This window comes from Hyaloscypha bicolor (assembly GCF_002865645.1).
Source record: "Hyaloscypha bicolor E unplaced genomic scaffold K444scaffold_10, whole genome shotgun sequence".
Lineage (NCBI taxonomy): Eukaryota > Fungi > Ascomycota > Leotiomycetes > Helotiales > Hyaloscyphaceae > Hyaloscypha > Hyaloscypha bicolor.
The window spans coordinates 87,868-103,730 of record NW_020194512.1 but is presented as its reverse complement, the minus strand read 5'-3'; the positions used below and the strand labels follow the sequence as shown (position 1 = coordinate 103,730).

Here is a 15,863-nt window from a genome sequence, read left to right as displayed (position 1 = left end):
GCGACGACATCCATGAGCAAATTCAACGCCAGTGTCAGTCTTTGCAGAGCGATAACATGCGACAGGACTCATCAATCTGCCAGATGCGCTGATTCACGAGGAGAAGTTGGACAAGATGTTCACCTTTACTCCGTTGCAGGGAGCGCAGTCGGAATCGAGTGCATCACAGTCGCTCTTGGAGCTCGATGGAGGTGTCAAAGTACTAATAGATGTCGGCTGGGACGAGACATTTGATGTGGCGAAGCTGAAGGAGCTTGAGAAGTAGGTTGTGTTTCTTTTCTAATGGCTTCGGCTTGAAGAAGGCACGGTGGGCAGCGCATTGTACACAAACATCAATGAAGACGCATTCCACCCGTCACTCTCTGCATTGATCATCTGTCCAGTTTTATACTGGCCATCTTCTCTCATCTTGCTGCCTCATAGTATTTGTTATGCTAACTTGCCCCCTCCAGGCAAGTTCCTACGCTTTCGATCATCCTCCTTACGCATCCGACAATCGCACATCTCGGAGCTTACGCACACTGTTGCAAACACTTTCCCCAGTTTGCTCGAATACCCGTCTACGCAACTCTTCCTGTCATATCTCTGGGACGCACCTTGGTACAAGATCTCTACACCTCGACACCTTTAGCTTCAACTGTCATTCCTCCATCAGCACTCTCCGAAGCCTCATACTCCTACTCTCAATCCGTATCCGCAAGCCAAGACCCGAACATCCTTCTCCAGCCACCGACTCTCGAAGAAATCGCGTCCTACTTCTCTCTTATTCACCCTCTCAAGTACTCACAACCACATCAGCCCATACCCTCACCAAATTCAGCACCACTGAACGGGCTTACGGTCACTGCCTACAATGCGGGACATACTCTCGGAGGAACAATATGGCACATTCAACATGGGTTGGAATCAATTGTTTATGCCGTTGATTGGAACCAGGCTCGAGAGAATGTTTTGGCAGGCGCAGCTTGGCTTGGAGGAGCTGGGGCAGGAGGAGCAGAGGTCATTGAGCAATTGCGAAAACCTACGGCGTTGATTTGCAGTAGTCGAGGTGGTGAAAGACTCGCCTTGCCAGGTGGAAGAGCAAAGCGCGACGAGCTACTTTTGGACATGATCAAATCAGCAACCAGCAAAGGTGGAACAGTTTTGATTCCTACAGACTCCAGTGCTCGAGTATTGGAACTGGCTTATTTACTGGAACATGCCTGGAGAAAAGAAACAAATGATGATGACAGTCCTCTTCGGACCTCGAAGTTGTATCTTGCGAGTAAGAATATTGGTGCGACGATGCGATATACAAGAAGCATGCTTGAATGGATGGACGATGCAATAATTCGAGAGTTTGAAGCCAACACTGGAGTTTTGAAGAAACAAGGAGAATCGGATCAAAAGCATGGAGCTGGACCATTTGACTTCAAACATCTGCGTCTGCTTGAACGTCGAGGGCAAATCAACAGAGTCTTGAATGAAACGGACAACCTTGGAAGATCCGTCGGAAAGGTCATCCTGGCTAGTGACACATCCTTGGAGTGGGGCTTCTCAAAGGATGTCTTGAGAAAAATCGCCGATGACAGCCGCAACCTTGTGATTCTAACGGAAAGGCTGGCACCTACTCACGATGCTGCTGGCCCTGGGCTGGCAAAAACTTTGTGGTCCTGGTGGGAAGAGCGTAAGAACGGAGTCACGTTGGAGCCCAGCAAAAATGGCGAAAATCTGGAGCAAGTCAACACGAGCGGCAGGTCGGTTGAATTGAAAGATATTAAACGCATACCGCTTGAGGGTAATGATTTGAGCGTTTATCAGCACTGGCTGGCTACCCAACGCCAACTCCTGACAACACAATCTGGGGGAGCCACTTCTCTCGAATCGTCCGCTGATGTAGTTGATGACGCCTCTTCTGACTCTTCTTCGGATTCTGAAGACTCTGATACCGAACAACAAGGAAAGGCATTGAACATATCAGCAACCATGGGCCAGGCCAACCGGAAGAAGATTGGGCTGAGCGATGAAGACCTTGGAATCAACATACTCCTCCGACGGAAAGGCGTCTACGACTTCGATGTCCGTGGCAAAAAAGGGCGGGAGAAGATGTTTCCAGTGGCGATCCGGCGAAAGAGAGCTGACGAATTTGGAGATTTAATTCGACCAGAAGACTTCCTGAGAGCAGAAGAGCGGGATGAGGTGGATGGCCAAGATTTACGCCAGCAATCAAACAAATACGACACGAAGGATACTTTGGGCAAGAAGCGGAAGTGGGATGACATTGCGGTGCCGAACGAAGGTCGAGTACCAAATGGGGCGAACAAGAGACAGCAAATTGGTGGTGGACAACGCGAATCCCCGGACATTGCGGACATGCCCCCTGGTGTTGAAGATGATGCGTCGGACGAAGAACCAGAGGAAGAGATTACTAGCCCTTCAAGACTTGTCTTTTCCACTGAGACTCTCAACATCAACGTTCGACTGGCATTTGTTGATTTTGCTGGGTTGCACGACAAGAGGAGTTTGCAAATGTTGATACCGCTGATTCAGCCCCGGAAGCTTATCCTGGTCAGTGGTATAAAAGACGAGACTTTGTCTCTTGCAGCGGACTGCCGGAAGCTGCTAGCAGCCCTTATAGGTGCTGAAGATACAGCGATTGACGTTTATACACCAGAAATCGGAATCACTGTTGATGCCAGTGTTGATACAAACGCATGGGCTGTAAAGCTTACGGATGCACTTGTGAAGCAGCTGAAATGGCAGAACGTGAAAGGATTAAGCATTGCAACCGTCACCGCGCGCTTGGAGGCTATACATCACGACTCGCCAGATGCGAAAGCTGAAGGGAGCAACAAGAAGCAGAAATTGCTGAAGGGAGATGCAGAAGAAACACGCGAAGCTATTGATGCAGCTGAGGTTGAGGTGCCTACTCTGGATATATTGCCGTCAAACATGGTGTCCGCGACCAGATCGGTTGCGCAACCTCTCCAAGTTGGCGATCTCCGGCTCGCAGACTTGCGAAAGATCATGCAAGGATCGGGTCACACTGCCGAATTCCGGGGTGAGGGAACATTGCTGATCGATGGGTCTGTAATTGTACGAAAGTCTGGGACAGGAAGGATCGAAGTCGAAAGCATTGGGTTGGTGACTGGTCTCATGCAGCAAGGAGGGACGTTTTACGCCGTCAAGAACAAGATTTACGAGGGGTTGGCGGTGGTCAAATAGGGAAGGGTATTTGAATCTCGACTTTCGTTTGGAAAGCACAACAACTTTGCATTTCGAGGTGCCCTATGTATCATCAATGTATCAACGAGAGGCCACAATAGTGGTCACGAATTCACAAAAATACCAAGCGACAACGTTCTTGAGAAGTCCCGACTTCTTAGGGTTAACGGTGGAAAATTTGGCGGTGCGTGACCTCTTTTCTTCGGTTGATGAGCGCACAGTGTTGCCGTGAACATCCACAGTCTGTTTTGGGAACAAGTCATTCCCCATTCGGCAAAGTGGGCTGGGCTTTCAGATTTCCACAGTCAAGCATGTCAAAGGGCATCAAGCCGTTTTCCAAAAATGGGTGGCGTTGCTGCAAATCTTTCTTCCGTCCCCCTTTCAAATCCACGAATCTTTTTTCTTATATCCTCATTGAAACACAGGCCAGTGCCTCTTGGCAATCTGAAGCAATTTTCTAATGTTTGTGAGGCTTTGCTGAAAAGTCAATTCCCACCCCCCACAGAATAGGTGATGATGCTGGCGAGGAAGAACTCATGCTCTGTGAATCACTATTACCAGTTTCGAGGTTGGGGAAACAGGGTGATGTTGCTCGCGAAACGGGGTGATGTGTGAATCATTGTTCTTTATTTCCAAATTTCATGCTCCAGGAAATGATTCATACCCTTTCAAATACTCCCGCCACGACGCTTACTCATAACCTTTCTTTCTTCTCTAACAGACACCCTCACCCAGGTCTACACACTCCCCTGCATCAAATACCCGTCCTTACTCACTACACGTCACAGCCATACTCAAGCAAACGTCTGTACCTATCATCAAAACTTGGATGACGCTTCTCTCCCCCTCTCTCATCCATCCTGGCGTCCTTTCAGGAAAGGGTATATGAGCACTCCTTGCCCGAACCCATCAGCAAAATCGTCCTGACATACGCCACACTCTTTGATCCTTTGCACAGCATCCAGCTTGTAAACTTTCAGTCCATCGCAGTTTACGACAATCTTGACAACTGCATCGCATATCTCCAACAGCTCAAGGCGTTTTCTTCGGGCTGCCAGGGCCTCAACCCTACTCACGGACTCGATCTAGGACCTCCTCCACCAAGAGAGCCTCGAGTTCAGTTGTCAGAATCTCGAGCAGCATCCGAAGACGAGGAGCTGACCCATATGGCTCGAGCTGGATTCAACAGCTATCATGGCTTCGACACCGGCCCCATGCCTCCGGGGTTCGGTCCCGCGCAACCGTTCGGCGTGCCCCAGTACCCGGCCTTCTTCGGAGCGCCAGCTCCTCAAGGATTCGGCTGGCCAGCACCGCCGCCATACCCAGGCTTCCCCCAACAGCCGATGTTCATGCCGCCACCATATGGAGGTTTCGGCATGGGCGGAATGACCTATCCGACCGTGGCACCCTTCACCGACCACGGCTTCCCCGGCATCCACCTGCGCAACCACACCGGCGGCGTTGGTCTCCCTCCCGGCTACGACTATGCATTCCCGCAGGAACACTGCAAAATCCACGTCTTCAAGACCAAAGAGAAGCCATGGCAGACCACCATGTTCAAAGAAGACAGCTCGAAGCATGTCAAGCTATTCGTGCCGACGGGCACCACTGTCAAGGAGCTGATGCAGAACCTCGGCTGCACGAACGAGGACGCGAAGAAGAATATCTTGTATGAAGTTGTGGAGGCTGGCAATGGACAATGGAAGGTTGGCGCAAAGTTCGTAGGCGATGATAAAGATAAGGTGAAGAAGGCGATTAGTGAGTATGGGTGGAGGGGCGATCGAACGGGGCATCCGGGTGAGAAGCCGATTGTTTGGTTGTGGGTTACGAAGGATGGGCAGTGAGTTGGTGGCTGGAAGGGAAGGAGGGAGGGTGCATTGTACATAGATACATTGGGCGATTGAAATAGTGAATTAAGCGTTGAGCAGTGTGAATCTCGTATTCGTGGAAAAACCGGAAATGAATGAATGTGATAGTGAACCCTTGAACCAGAAACGCAATGGATTTGAGTAGGGTCCACCCCTTCTTTGAATCACGTGTTTCTCATCTTTGCTTCGATGAGTTGAGATGGCAAAGCAAAAGGTCACATGCAATGGCTCTTAGACGACTATCCATTTTACACTGATCTAAGGCTTATACTTATAGACATCCAAATAACCTCTATTGCCCCTGAAAACCCCTGTTTAGCTGAACAGCTGACCCTTAGCTATGCCCCATGCACCCATTTCCAAGACAATGCCCGATCCGACTGATAGTGCGTTCCGATGTCCCAGGAATCGTGGGACATTGAGGTTACCGAGGTTGAGCTACTTCGCATTTTAAGCAATAAATCATCTGACGTCGAAGACTCGAATGTACCGAAAGTACTGGAACAAGGAGATCGGCCAAAGCAGGATGTCTGATCTCCAGCTGTTGAAGAACATTGGCTCCTTTCTTGAGTCTTGGGCAATGAACCCAAGCTGTGGGTCAACCGTTGACTGAAATATCGTTACACCAAGAAATAAGTGACAATGTATAGTACAGTGTTCCCACAGCAGAGAGCGGGACTAGGAGTCAGATGTTAGTAAATCTAAAACGTATCTACCACTGTCCGGATTCATGACCCGGCTCGCGTGAGAGGGCGAGGATTTAGAGAAGGCAATAGTACGAGGCTCTACTCAGTAGGCCGTACGTATTTCAGCGTTCCCTATATTCTTGGAACAATGGAGGTGCGCATCAATATTTTTGATGCCAGGCTAGAAGGACGAGGTGCTTTACTGGTCATTCATGAACGACATCACTTCGACATCACGATGCACGAGATCGCCGGTTGTTTTGGATACTACCAGAGTCAGCCAAATTGAGGGCTCGCATGATCTGTTCACATGTCTGGGTCAAAGAGTATCAAATCCTGGGCCTTGTCCCCCGGAAGCATTTCAAATTCACATACTTTTCTCGGCGATCCTTCGGAGGTAGGGAAGCAAATTGGATGCAATAAACACCCCCGCTCACTGGGGTGTCCTTGCAATACCTAGTCACTTACCACTCTCATTCCTGGTGCAGTTTTTTTTGCACTCGCGACGAGATTGGCAAGTGCTGTTGACTTTAGCCTCAGTATCAGGGGTTATCTCGCTTCGCTCGCTTAGTTGGGTCAGACCGTTAGAAGACGTTGAAAGATTATATATGTATCTCGTTTTATTCAAACGACTTGCAGATAAATTCAACTAACAGGTAGCAAGGTTAAGATATAATAGGTCTAATACGTGAGAGTGTCAGATATAAGGAGAAGGCTTTCAAGTGGTCTGGAAACTAGATAAGCTAGGGTTTCTGGAGAAAGCTCGGTCGTATACCCGCAGAGGTTAACTAGGAAACTAATGTGTGAGAAATCATATGCTGATATCAAATGGCAAAGCAATATTCATAACCGGCGGCACAGTTTTCTGCAATTCGTTCCCTCCTATGTGCCAACTGTTTCGTTCAGCTAACGATGGCGAAGCGCTTAATCGGCGGAACTGGTGCTGTGTTAGGTATTTTGCCAGGATGGTGCAATATCCAATCAAATCTCCATTCGTCCTGTTCGAAGATCCTGATTTGTTACACAACACCTTAAGATCTACGAAAACCGGCAAGGCAAAAACAAGGTCAACAATAGGAGCTTCCTCATTGAGTCAGTTGAGAATGCAACATATTTTAGACCCCTTTAATCTTAAGAGTTGGTATAAGAAAAGCATGCTCTATCCTTCACCCTTGATGCAAGATCATTTTCCAGACTTCTTTAACACTGGAGTACCCCCACCGCAGACACTCTTTCCCATATCTCTCTCTTGAGCAACAGCCATCGGTCAATACGCAATTCTTCCTCAAGACTGCCATCCATGACGGTAACAAAGTTCGCCGTTGGAGGAAACTGCTTCACTGTGCTGTGATCAAGACTGTAATCCGTCAACTTGCGGCGATGTACGTTAACTCTGCCTTCTTGTTTGCCGAAGTATGCCTCGTACTGACTTAGCTCCTCAGCCGAGACGCAACTGTATTAAGCCTTGTCCTTGGCAGTGATTTGCCCAAAATTCGACGGGCTGGATATATCGGATCATGTCTCCAACATTCATAAGAGAGACTTTCACTTGGACGTGAGTGGCAGGTGAACTGAAGGAAAGACGCTTCCTGTATATAATAATCACAAAACAAAATAGACAACCTCGATCCTTCGAAATGAAGCAAGGACCCACTCCATTTTGCAAATATGTATTCCGGTTTTGATCTATTATTCGTTCAGTATCCCTCCACGGAGAAGAACCCTTACTTTGATGTGACCACTGATTAGTGGCATCTACATTTACGGAGAAAGGAGTTTTAAAACGACAGCTCCCAACAGGCTATCTCATATATGCAATAAGAAGGAGTATGAAAACCCAAATCAGATTAGATCTCCATTATTTCATCCCAAACATGCCAAATTTCGATGACCTCGACTACTCATCCCCAGTGCGGAAAGGACCCTGACCATGTATCAACAAATGTTTCTGGTGGAAGAAAGAACAAGCTTCAGAACATTTCAAACACCAAAAATAGTCTTGTAAGTACATAGGGGAGCCAGAAATCCAAGGATGAGAGTCAAACCAAGGGTGAATCTCGCTCCTGGCGATCGCTTCGGCACCTCATTTCATGGGTGCCATTATACCCAGGTACCCAACGGCAGAACTGACAATGGCGGGGGCCAGTCATAACAGAGCAAACTCTTCAGACTAGGGCTTCGCCTCGGGTTTGGAAGTGGAATGTCCGAGCTAGACAATGAAGTCCACCAAACAGGATTCCTCCTACAACTATGGCAGCTGGCAAAACCGGGATTTCAAACGTGTTGTCAAAGAAATCATACGGCAGCTGAGGGAGCATCCTATTCGCGTTATGTAAACTATCATTCGGAATTAGAACAAGATCATAAGATCTTTCGGATTCTTCAATTCTAGCCTCGGGTCGATGCATTGTCCACAAGAATATAGGACCCTGTTCCGCAACTTGAAGTATCCGGCCTGTTGAACGAGCACCCTTCGCCTTAAAGCTAGTTTACAAAATGTTTCATTGAAATATCAATGCGTTGTTTGCAAGGCTGCCGAAATTGCTGTGCTAGTAGCCCAGGAAGAGATGCTCTCAAGAACCTCAGCATCACTCTCCTGCCAAGGATGGATCTTCTCAATTGAGAGGATTAGCGCTTTATGCCTAGGAGACCTGGGCAATGAGCGCCTTAAAAGGGAGTATGATGGCTGATCACCCAGAAAAGAAACTTTACCTTTGTATTAAGTTTCTGTCCATTCTCAACCCTCTTATAAATATTAACGACAAACTAGGATTTGTGCGATATTAGTATAGATAGTCGACTTCGAGAAGTTGAGGCCAGGGCAGAGCCTCCTAAACCCAAAGGATAACTTGTGTGGATCAACTCTGGAACGGTATAGTTGTGGGTAATTGTGAAGTGCCTGTAATAAAAAAGGGGGCTGAGAAGTCGGTTCTCAAGATTGTCCCAAGGCCCTCGATACACTGTAACTTCGGCTAGACCCTGGGCCCAGGTTTGATTCACGGATGTTAACGCTTCAGGGAATTGATGTAGTGCTAGAATTTTTATTATACCCAAAAACTTCCCATAATCAATCGTATCTGTAAGTAATCACTATTCCCGAATTCCACGCAAGTTCCCTTTAGTCCCAAAGAGACGAACAAATTCGGTGTACAATTTGGTGTGTTACCCCAACTTATGCCATACCCATATAATGACTTGAAGCAAGCCGATTCCTGCTTTTACCGTTAAGGTCGATAGGACCAAGGAAGGTATGCCTGAAGTAGAACGCTCCGCAGCTCCTTCTCTACTCCAGGCCCTTTCGTCGTGAGAACCAAGTATCTTCAACTCGGCATGTTTATTCAAGAATACGCGCCTAGAACGTACTCCACAAATCCCTCAACGCCCCGTATACCCCGACAGTTCCATGTTTTCGTTTTTATTCGGTCAAGGTTAACTTCTCCACCTCGTGGGCCAAGTGCGTGCCATTCACCTTCAATCTGCAGGAATGTTAGCCGATAGTATTAGTTCAAACACGAAATTAAAACCTACTTTGTGGCCGGCGTTATTCCAAGAACTTTCATTCCATTCTCCAAAACCCTTCGCGTGGCCTCGTATAGCATGACTTGAGCAGGAGTATGAGTAATCTTCTCCTCACCCAGGCATACCGACAACTGCGCAGTAACACTTGAAAGATATGTCATAACTCCAGCTGATTCCAGACTGGTGTAAGCTGTGCGGGTGATGTCAGGGTACTGTATGAGGTAGCGAAGGAGGTTGCTTTGCTCCTCGTCTTCGATGGAGGAGTAGTCTTCATCGGTGAGGTCAAGAGTAGTATGATATGGGTTGAGGATGGAGCACAACTTTGCATACCAGTACTGGAGATCCGGACCTGTGCCTTCGACGAACGAGGTCATCTGGCTTATGTCGAAAGCGTGATTGTTTGCTCTTTTTGCTGAGAGTTCCTGAGCCAGAAGAGCAGTGGTGCCGATAGCATCTAGAGCTTCCTTATCTGTATCGCCGAGGAGGGCAGACTTTTCCGGGCTCATTTTCAACGACTCTTCCATTGCAGTTTGATATTGGTCGAGGATATCTCCTAGCATATGCCCCTCCCCCTCACCCAATTGCTTCGACATCTGAGAACATTCGTTGAACGGGACCCATTGCAGTCTGTTTGACAAATCTTCCATACCCATAAGCTTCAAGATCTTGAAGACTCGTGGGAAGTGCGTATTATGTTGATCTCCAACAACATATATCATCTTGTCAAATTTGTATTTTCTGTCCCGTTCCAAGGCAGCGGCAAGCTCTCGGAGCAGGTAGGTGGTGGTCCCGGTGCGGTTGCGGATGATCGCCACACCGGGCTTTGGCTCATTAGGCTCCCTATGTTTGTTCAGGTCAATGAGCCAACCTTCATCGTTGTGTTCGCAAAGTTGCTTGCTCTTCAGGATTTCCTCTACCTCCGTCATGGTCGCTGGACTGACTTGCGATTCACCAGAGTACTCGTCGAAAGTGACGTTTAGTCGAGCATAAAGCTTGGTGTAATTTTCAATGTTGAGACTTCGGACGCGCTTCCAAAACCCCTTCGCCTTCTCTTCACCATCCTCCACTCTCTTAAAAAATGCATTCCGCTCCGCGAACACACCTTGGGATTCGAATTCGGCTGGATCTCCTCCCGCGTCTCGAATTCTTTTGCTTTCCAGAAGGGCGGGAATGAATTCTTCGTTGAACTTATGGAATACTTCCAGCAGATGTGTAATAGGGTCGGCAGCGAATTGCTCTTCGGAGCCGTATCGCTCCCATCCAGCGCCAAGCAAGCCAATTGGCATGCCCCAATCACCCAAGTAGTTGATCTTGGAAACATCCCAACCCATTGACTCGTATAGGTTGCTAATGAAGGATCCGATGATCGTGCTTCGGAGATGTTTCCCTTGAAACTCGCTTGTAATGTTTGGCGAAGAGAAGTCGACCACCAACTTCTTCCTGCCGAGACCGGGGGCGGTCACGTCTCGAAGTCCAAGTGCGACATCAAGTCCATACGTTTCTTTGCGTTCTTGTATATAAGGGAACAAAAGTCGCGGTAGTGCCTGAGAATTGAGCATGATTCGAAGCTGAACTCCATCTGTAAACGGAAGGTTGAAGAGCGAGCATTCTGGAAACTGATTGGGTGTATTAGCCTATTTGATTGCACGCAAGAACATCTGAGATAGAAGAGCAATAGCCATACCCTAGTCATCAGGTCAGGGCCAAGGACGTCAGCTCTAGAGCCGGGCTTGAGCTTCGGCAAGACTACAGCCAAGTCTCCATTGAAGATGTCGCCAGGTGATAAGATTGAACTGTAAGCCTTCTCCGGGTCACCGTCGACAAGGCTGCAGAGAATGTCGGCGAAGTAGCAACGGCCAATATCAAGAGGTTTGTTCAAGACATCGGTAGCCTCGAAGGACGGCATGGGCACACTCAGCCCAAGCCTTGCAAGAAGTACCTCCAGATCGGTAATCGTCAAAGTCGTCATGTTATCCGGTTGCAGCGGGCTATCTCGTAGTGTCTGAACTTGAAAGTACAAATGTTTGCCCGTTTTGTTCGAGAGGTAGTGGCGGTCTTGCTGTTTGGACTACGAGGTCATTCGATGAAAAGATCGAGTCATCGACACGTCGGTTTGATCTAAACGCTGGATGCAGGATGACATTGCACACCTGGCAATTTTGGAATCGCCATACATGAAATGGGAAATCTCTTGCCAATTACCAGTCTGCCGGAGATTTGTGTGGTGCTCTTGTGAGGCCGCGAGACTCGTGGACGCTGCCCATTGGCGTTACTTCTGCCGCGAGCCACCCTTTTCCAATGAAAGCGGATGCTCCCGCAGGCTCATGCAGCCTCACATAATTTATTGGCTGGACGGTCTTCCTGATTCTGATGCGCTCTTGCGATTCGATATGAAGAAGATTGGACAGTAAGATCCAAGGCGGGGAAGAGATGGTGGGGTTAGGGGGCTCTTGGATTTCCATTCCAACGTTTATCCGGCTAATTCTCGGTGAGTCGTGAACTGCAAGTTCATTCGGTGAAATGGGAAGAGCAAGGTATAAGCTCCGGCCTGCTATGCAGAAAGATTGCTTCTCTATACCATAACTTCACTTCGAACCAAGCATTTCGAATGAATTATTTCGCGATTTCAGGTAGCATGACTTAGTGCAATTACATGATTTGAGAACTGGGGGTATATATACTGTAGCGCCCGAAAAAAAAAAAACATAGAAAGCAATGTTGAAGTATGCAATCCTCAACCTGGGACTGGACCCATTTCGACGTCCAGCGCCGTTCTGTCAATATCGCTGGGGTGTTTTCGCGTGGGGCTGCTCAAAGGGCCAATACAGAGAGGGTTCCCCACCCCCTCCAACTTCATTGCCTTCACAGGCGTCTTAATTTTACTCCACCACCAAGCAATTCCAGGGAGTGCACCAAAGATGGCGTGCAGCGTCTTTATTGTAACAATAAATACTGCGGTCAAAATAAGCACTGCCGGTCCTGGTGGCAATGGCATCATGGTCGGGGAAAACTGCAGGCAGGCAGCAGCGACCGCTATAGGAAACAGAACCTGAAAATAGTTAGCATGTTAGATGCGGAAGGGTACCCAACAACCATACAAATGTCGTAAAGTCGGCAATTGCGCCGCTAGATTTTGTTGCTTCACTGCTCTCAAGAGTCAATCGGAGTTGGAGCTAACTTTGTCAGCCAGTGTTCTCCTGAAGATGGCAAGAAGAGGGTGGTGTATGGTAACAACTTACAGCATTTTCAGCATCTTTGCATACCACACTCAGGCCATTCAAGATCCGTTGAAACCTTTCAAGTTTCTGGAAAGTTTCTTTGATCTGGCAGAGTAACGGATTAACCCGGTTCTGAAATTCATTAGGCGGATCATTGACGTCCGTGAAGTAGTCGATGTCTCCGTTGAGATCATTGAAATCCTTCCAATACTTGATTGTTTCCGAGAGATCTGTTCGTAGTCGGTCGACGTGCTCTTTGGTTTGCCGCGTCCAGTCGAAAGTTTTGGCAGTCTCGCTGCGATCTCTTTTCTTTCCATCATGTTGTGACAACGTTGAGGGGTGTTGAGATCTCTATCGCAGCTGTTAGTTACGAAAGTTGTCGAAAAAGAAGATTAAGGATCATGAGATTATCAACTTACGTGCTTCCTGATGCTGCGCTCAGTTGCTCTTATCAAGGAATCCCATGCCTCGGACGCCGCAGCAGTTCTGTTTGCCACAACTTTGAGAAAGTATTCCCGTGGGTTCCAAATTGGGAGATCGGCGTCTGTATCATTGTCTGACAGGAGGCAAGATGCAATTGGGTCTGGGTGAAAGGCCTCGCAGGCTGAAAGCTTCTCGTACAAATCCTCCCCTTCGAACTCATTGTCGTCAAAAGCATATGCATCCCATTGACCTTCGTGAGTACCACATATGACCAGCGTGAAATGCGCTTCGAATATGCCGTGCTTCCTCCCTTCTGGTGCCTTCGGAGTTTCTATTTCCAAGAACGACAGGTCGGTCCATTTCGGGTTGCTGGCCGCAGCTCTGTGGTCGGCTTCATTATCTGCTGGCGCTGTTCCGAAAGTGAAGTAGTTCAGATGGAACTCCAGTTGGAATATGCTGTAGGTGTTGGTCTGCAGGGCCATACGTCAGCACCCAGACAGGCAGCAGGAAACCTTCGAAGTGTGTGGTTACTTACAGGAAAATTGACATTGAGCCACGTCTGACGGTCGAAGTGCTTCCATAGAGCATCTCTCAACAACAGCACTTCGTGGTTTGCGACTGTTTCTGCCAGAGCAAGCATATACGCGGCATCCAGGTTTTTAATGTATCTGTACATATATTCAGCAACGAGTTGTTATTTGAGAGGGGATGTGCTCGTGCACTCACACTAAACGTCTCTGGACATCCGGTGCAAATTTACTCCCAATACGCTAATTCCCGTTTGGTCAATGGTTGATATCCACTCGAGGGAGGATGAAAAGGCTTTACGTACAGGTATTTTCAGATGATTGTAAAGTCGGGTCGCAGTCAAAGGATTTTTGTGCTCCCTCGTTCCAGACGTAAGACTTCTCTCATCAAGCCAGGCGCTAGGGCGTTGGCCTGCAGGTCCTACTCCTTGTTGCAAATCGTCCAAAGACACTGTTGCAGCCAAGGCCTTCAGCTCCTCGAACTTGTCATCAAGACCAAAGCCTTGAACATCCTCCAAAAAGAGCTCAATCCCCTCGCCGGCTGCACCGAGCTTTCTTTTCAGATCCACAAAGGAGCGAGTCCAGTCATCGTTGAAATTGCGGTCGGTTAAACAGGCTAGATCCCAATGCTTCGCATAGCAGCTGCGGTAAATACTGGACATAGCTGTTTGCGGTGGTACAGGACGTAGGTAACTTGTATAGTTCTAAAGCCAAAAACAAAGGCCTCCGGATGTATGTCTTCCTATCTATTCCTACGTCCTGTACCACCGTCGTGGTGCTAGGAGCTTTCTTTTAATGCTTTATGAGCCAATCGAAAGAGGCTGATTAAAAGGTGCAAGTCGATTGCATGGGTAAAGTCGAACATTCGATGGTCGTTATCGCTGGTGACATATTCGAGCTATCGAGAGCGGTGTGGAGAGAAGAGTTTGAATGTTGTTCAAGGAGAAATAATAAGGGGAGAAGGTTGTCATTGAAAATATGAAGCTTCGCCATAGGGGCTGAGGGTCCTGGTAGTAGCAGCATTATTGAGTCATATTAGGGTAGTAGAACTACACACCGTCTTTTTCATATCGTACATTTTGGACCGGCCAAACCCGTAACTTTTGAGGACGCCGGCATCTCTGAACATATGAAAACCATCCATTTCGCTCGACAGCAACTCTCCACGTCTCCAGCCTTGCAAATGGAGCCCAACAAGGCGACCAAGCTAGATCCTCTTCGACAAGGCAACCCGAGGGTCTGAGGGCATCCCATGACAATATATATCCAATCCTCGATCCTACCGCAGTTGCACTTTTGTTGTATGGCAATATGCGCACCTTGGGACACCGCATTCCGGACACGTAGTGACCATGATATTGATGCCTGAGCATCCGCATGCACACTATTCGGGCGTTCGTTAGGTTCGATGAAATAGGGCTGTGCCATCGGGCAGTAACTCACGCATTGCCATATATACACGTATCTTCGCTTCGGCCCCTAGTACCGGTTAGCATCGCACGTCAATTCAAAAGTGAGGCGGACAGACCAGTTGGTATGGGTTTGGGTTACATGAAGAAGGGTCGGGCTCGAATGCAGGAGTCCCATTCTGCCCAAAAAGCTCGCGCTGATGAGGCCCAATCCACGCGCCACTTCCATTGGATGACATTAATAGCGAACCCGCAAGGCTTTTTATCCTCCCTCTTGACTTGATAATTGGTGTGGAGACCGCCCGACATCGTCTTACAGCTGTGACGAAAAGATTGATGCCTTGAAAGCGCCCACGCCCAGCTAGATAGGAAATGCGACGAGGTAAGTATAAGACCTCAACTCCGACAAGCGGAACGAGCGGACACAATTCGGGGGTTACAGGATGGCGGAGGACGCTGGCGACAAGGAGAAGTCGGAATGCGGTTTCTTGATGTCAAGGAAAAAAATCAATATCCGTGTCCTTCCTGGATCGGTGGCGAAATTGGCCAATGTTTTGTCTCAGCGGCTGCGAGCCCGTAGCTTCGCACACCGTACCATGGCATTTGCTCCCCTTGAACCATTGGCTGGACCAGGCCAGCGGGTGTATCTCGACTTTGGGGATACAAAGGGGCCGTGGAGTATGTCTTCTTAATCGGGTCCAGTTCGATGCGATGCAAGTGACGATGCAAGTGACGATGCACAAGACGTTGTCTCTCTAGTGGCGAGCTTGCAAGGACCGGCCGCGGAGAGCAGCTCTCCACGGTCGGAAGGCCGGCGTAAGCCCTGACAATAATGTCAGCATTTCCGGAAGGCCGCCGTTGGTTCCAGAACAATTTTAAGGTTCTGCAAGGGGGTTACTGAATCTTTTACTTGACCCTTCCACTGAGAGGATCAACAAAACGCCAAAGAATGCTGTGATTCTAGGCAGGAAGAGAAATAATGGCTACGACCTCGAGTACGCCTTTTCCT

The 15,863-nt window shown here is 48.4% G+C and overlaps 6 protein-coding genes across 6 annotated transcripts; 2 read left to right on the top strand and 4 right to left on the bottom strand.

Annotated features, from left to right (window-relative positions):
• Positions 1-115: 115 nt before the first annotated feature.
• Positions 116-3,204, top strand: K444DRAFT_516225 (uncharacterized protein; the record flags this gene model as incomplete). The annotated part of the gene is made up of 2 exons (XM_024873667.1): positions 116-261; positions 453-3,204. 2 exons carry the CDS (start codon positions 116-118, stop codon positions 3,202-3,204), a joined length of 2,898 nt encoding a protein of 965 aa, XP_024743757.1.
• A 1,166-nt stretch (positions 3,205-4,370) lies between these two features.
• K444DRAFT_639050 (uncharacterized protein) lies at positions 4,371-5,048 on the top strand (the record flags this gene model as incomplete). The annotated part of the gene is made up of 1 exon (XM_024884332.1): positions 4,371-5,048. The coding sequence occupies one exon, from the start codon at positions 4,371-4,373 to the stop codon at positions 5,046-5,048; it is 678 nt and encodes a 225-aa protein (XP_024743756.1).
• A 3,725-nt stretch (positions 5,049-8,773) lies between these two features.
• K444DRAFT_578138 (arginyl-tRNA synthetase) lies at positions 8,774-11,707 on the bottom strand. Its single transcript, XM_024877597.1, has 3 exons — positions 10,962-11,707; positions 9,287-10,893; positions 8,774-9,234 (listed from the first exon to the last, which is right to left on the bottom strand). Exons 1-3 carry the CDS (start codon positions 11,244-11,246, stop codon positions 9,174-9,176), a joined length of 1,953 nt encoding a protein of 650 aa, XP_024743755.1. The 5' UTR covers positions 11,247-11,707; the 3' UTR covers positions 8,774-9,173.
• Positions 11,708-11,818: 111 nt separating this feature from the next.
• On the bottom strand, positions 11,819-12,642 carry K444DRAFT_906 (uncharacterized protein). Its single transcript, XM_024888798.1, has 3 exons — positions 12,517-12,642; positions 12,376-12,421; positions 11,819-12,326 (listed from the first exon to the last, which is right to left on the bottom strand). Exons 1-3 carry the CDS (start codon positions 12,528-12,530, stop codon positions 12,012-12,014), a joined length of 375 nt encoding a protein of 124 aa, XP_024743754.1. The 5' UTR covers positions 12,531-12,642; the 3' UTR covers positions 11,819-12,011.
• Positions 12,643-12,678: 36 nt separating this feature from the next.
• On the bottom strand, positions 12,679-14,308 carry K444DRAFT_902 (uncharacterized protein). Its single transcript, XM_024888795.1, has 4 exons — positions 13,751-14,308; positions 13,645-13,688; positions 13,454-13,586; positions 12,679-13,388 (listed from the first exon to the last, which is right to left on the bottom strand). The coding sequence occupies exons 1-4, from the start codon at positions 14,105-14,107 to the stop codon at positions 12,906-12,908; spliced, it is 1,017 nt and encodes a 338-aa protein (XP_024743753.1). The 5' UTR covers positions 14,108-14,308; the 3' UTR covers positions 12,679-12,905.
• Positions 14,309-15,195, bottom strand: K444DRAFT_869 (uncharacterized protein). Its single transcript, XM_024888763.1, has 2 exons — positions 14,974-15,195; positions 14,309-14,924 (listed from the first exon to the last, which is right to left on the bottom strand). The coding sequence occupies exons 1-2, from the start codon at positions 15,091-15,093 to the stop codon at positions 14,511-14,513; spliced, it is 534 nt and encodes a 177-aa protein (XP_024743752.1). The 5' UTR covers positions 15,094-15,195; the 3' UTR covers positions 14,309-14,510.
• Positions 15,196-15,863: the final 668 nt, after the last annotated feature.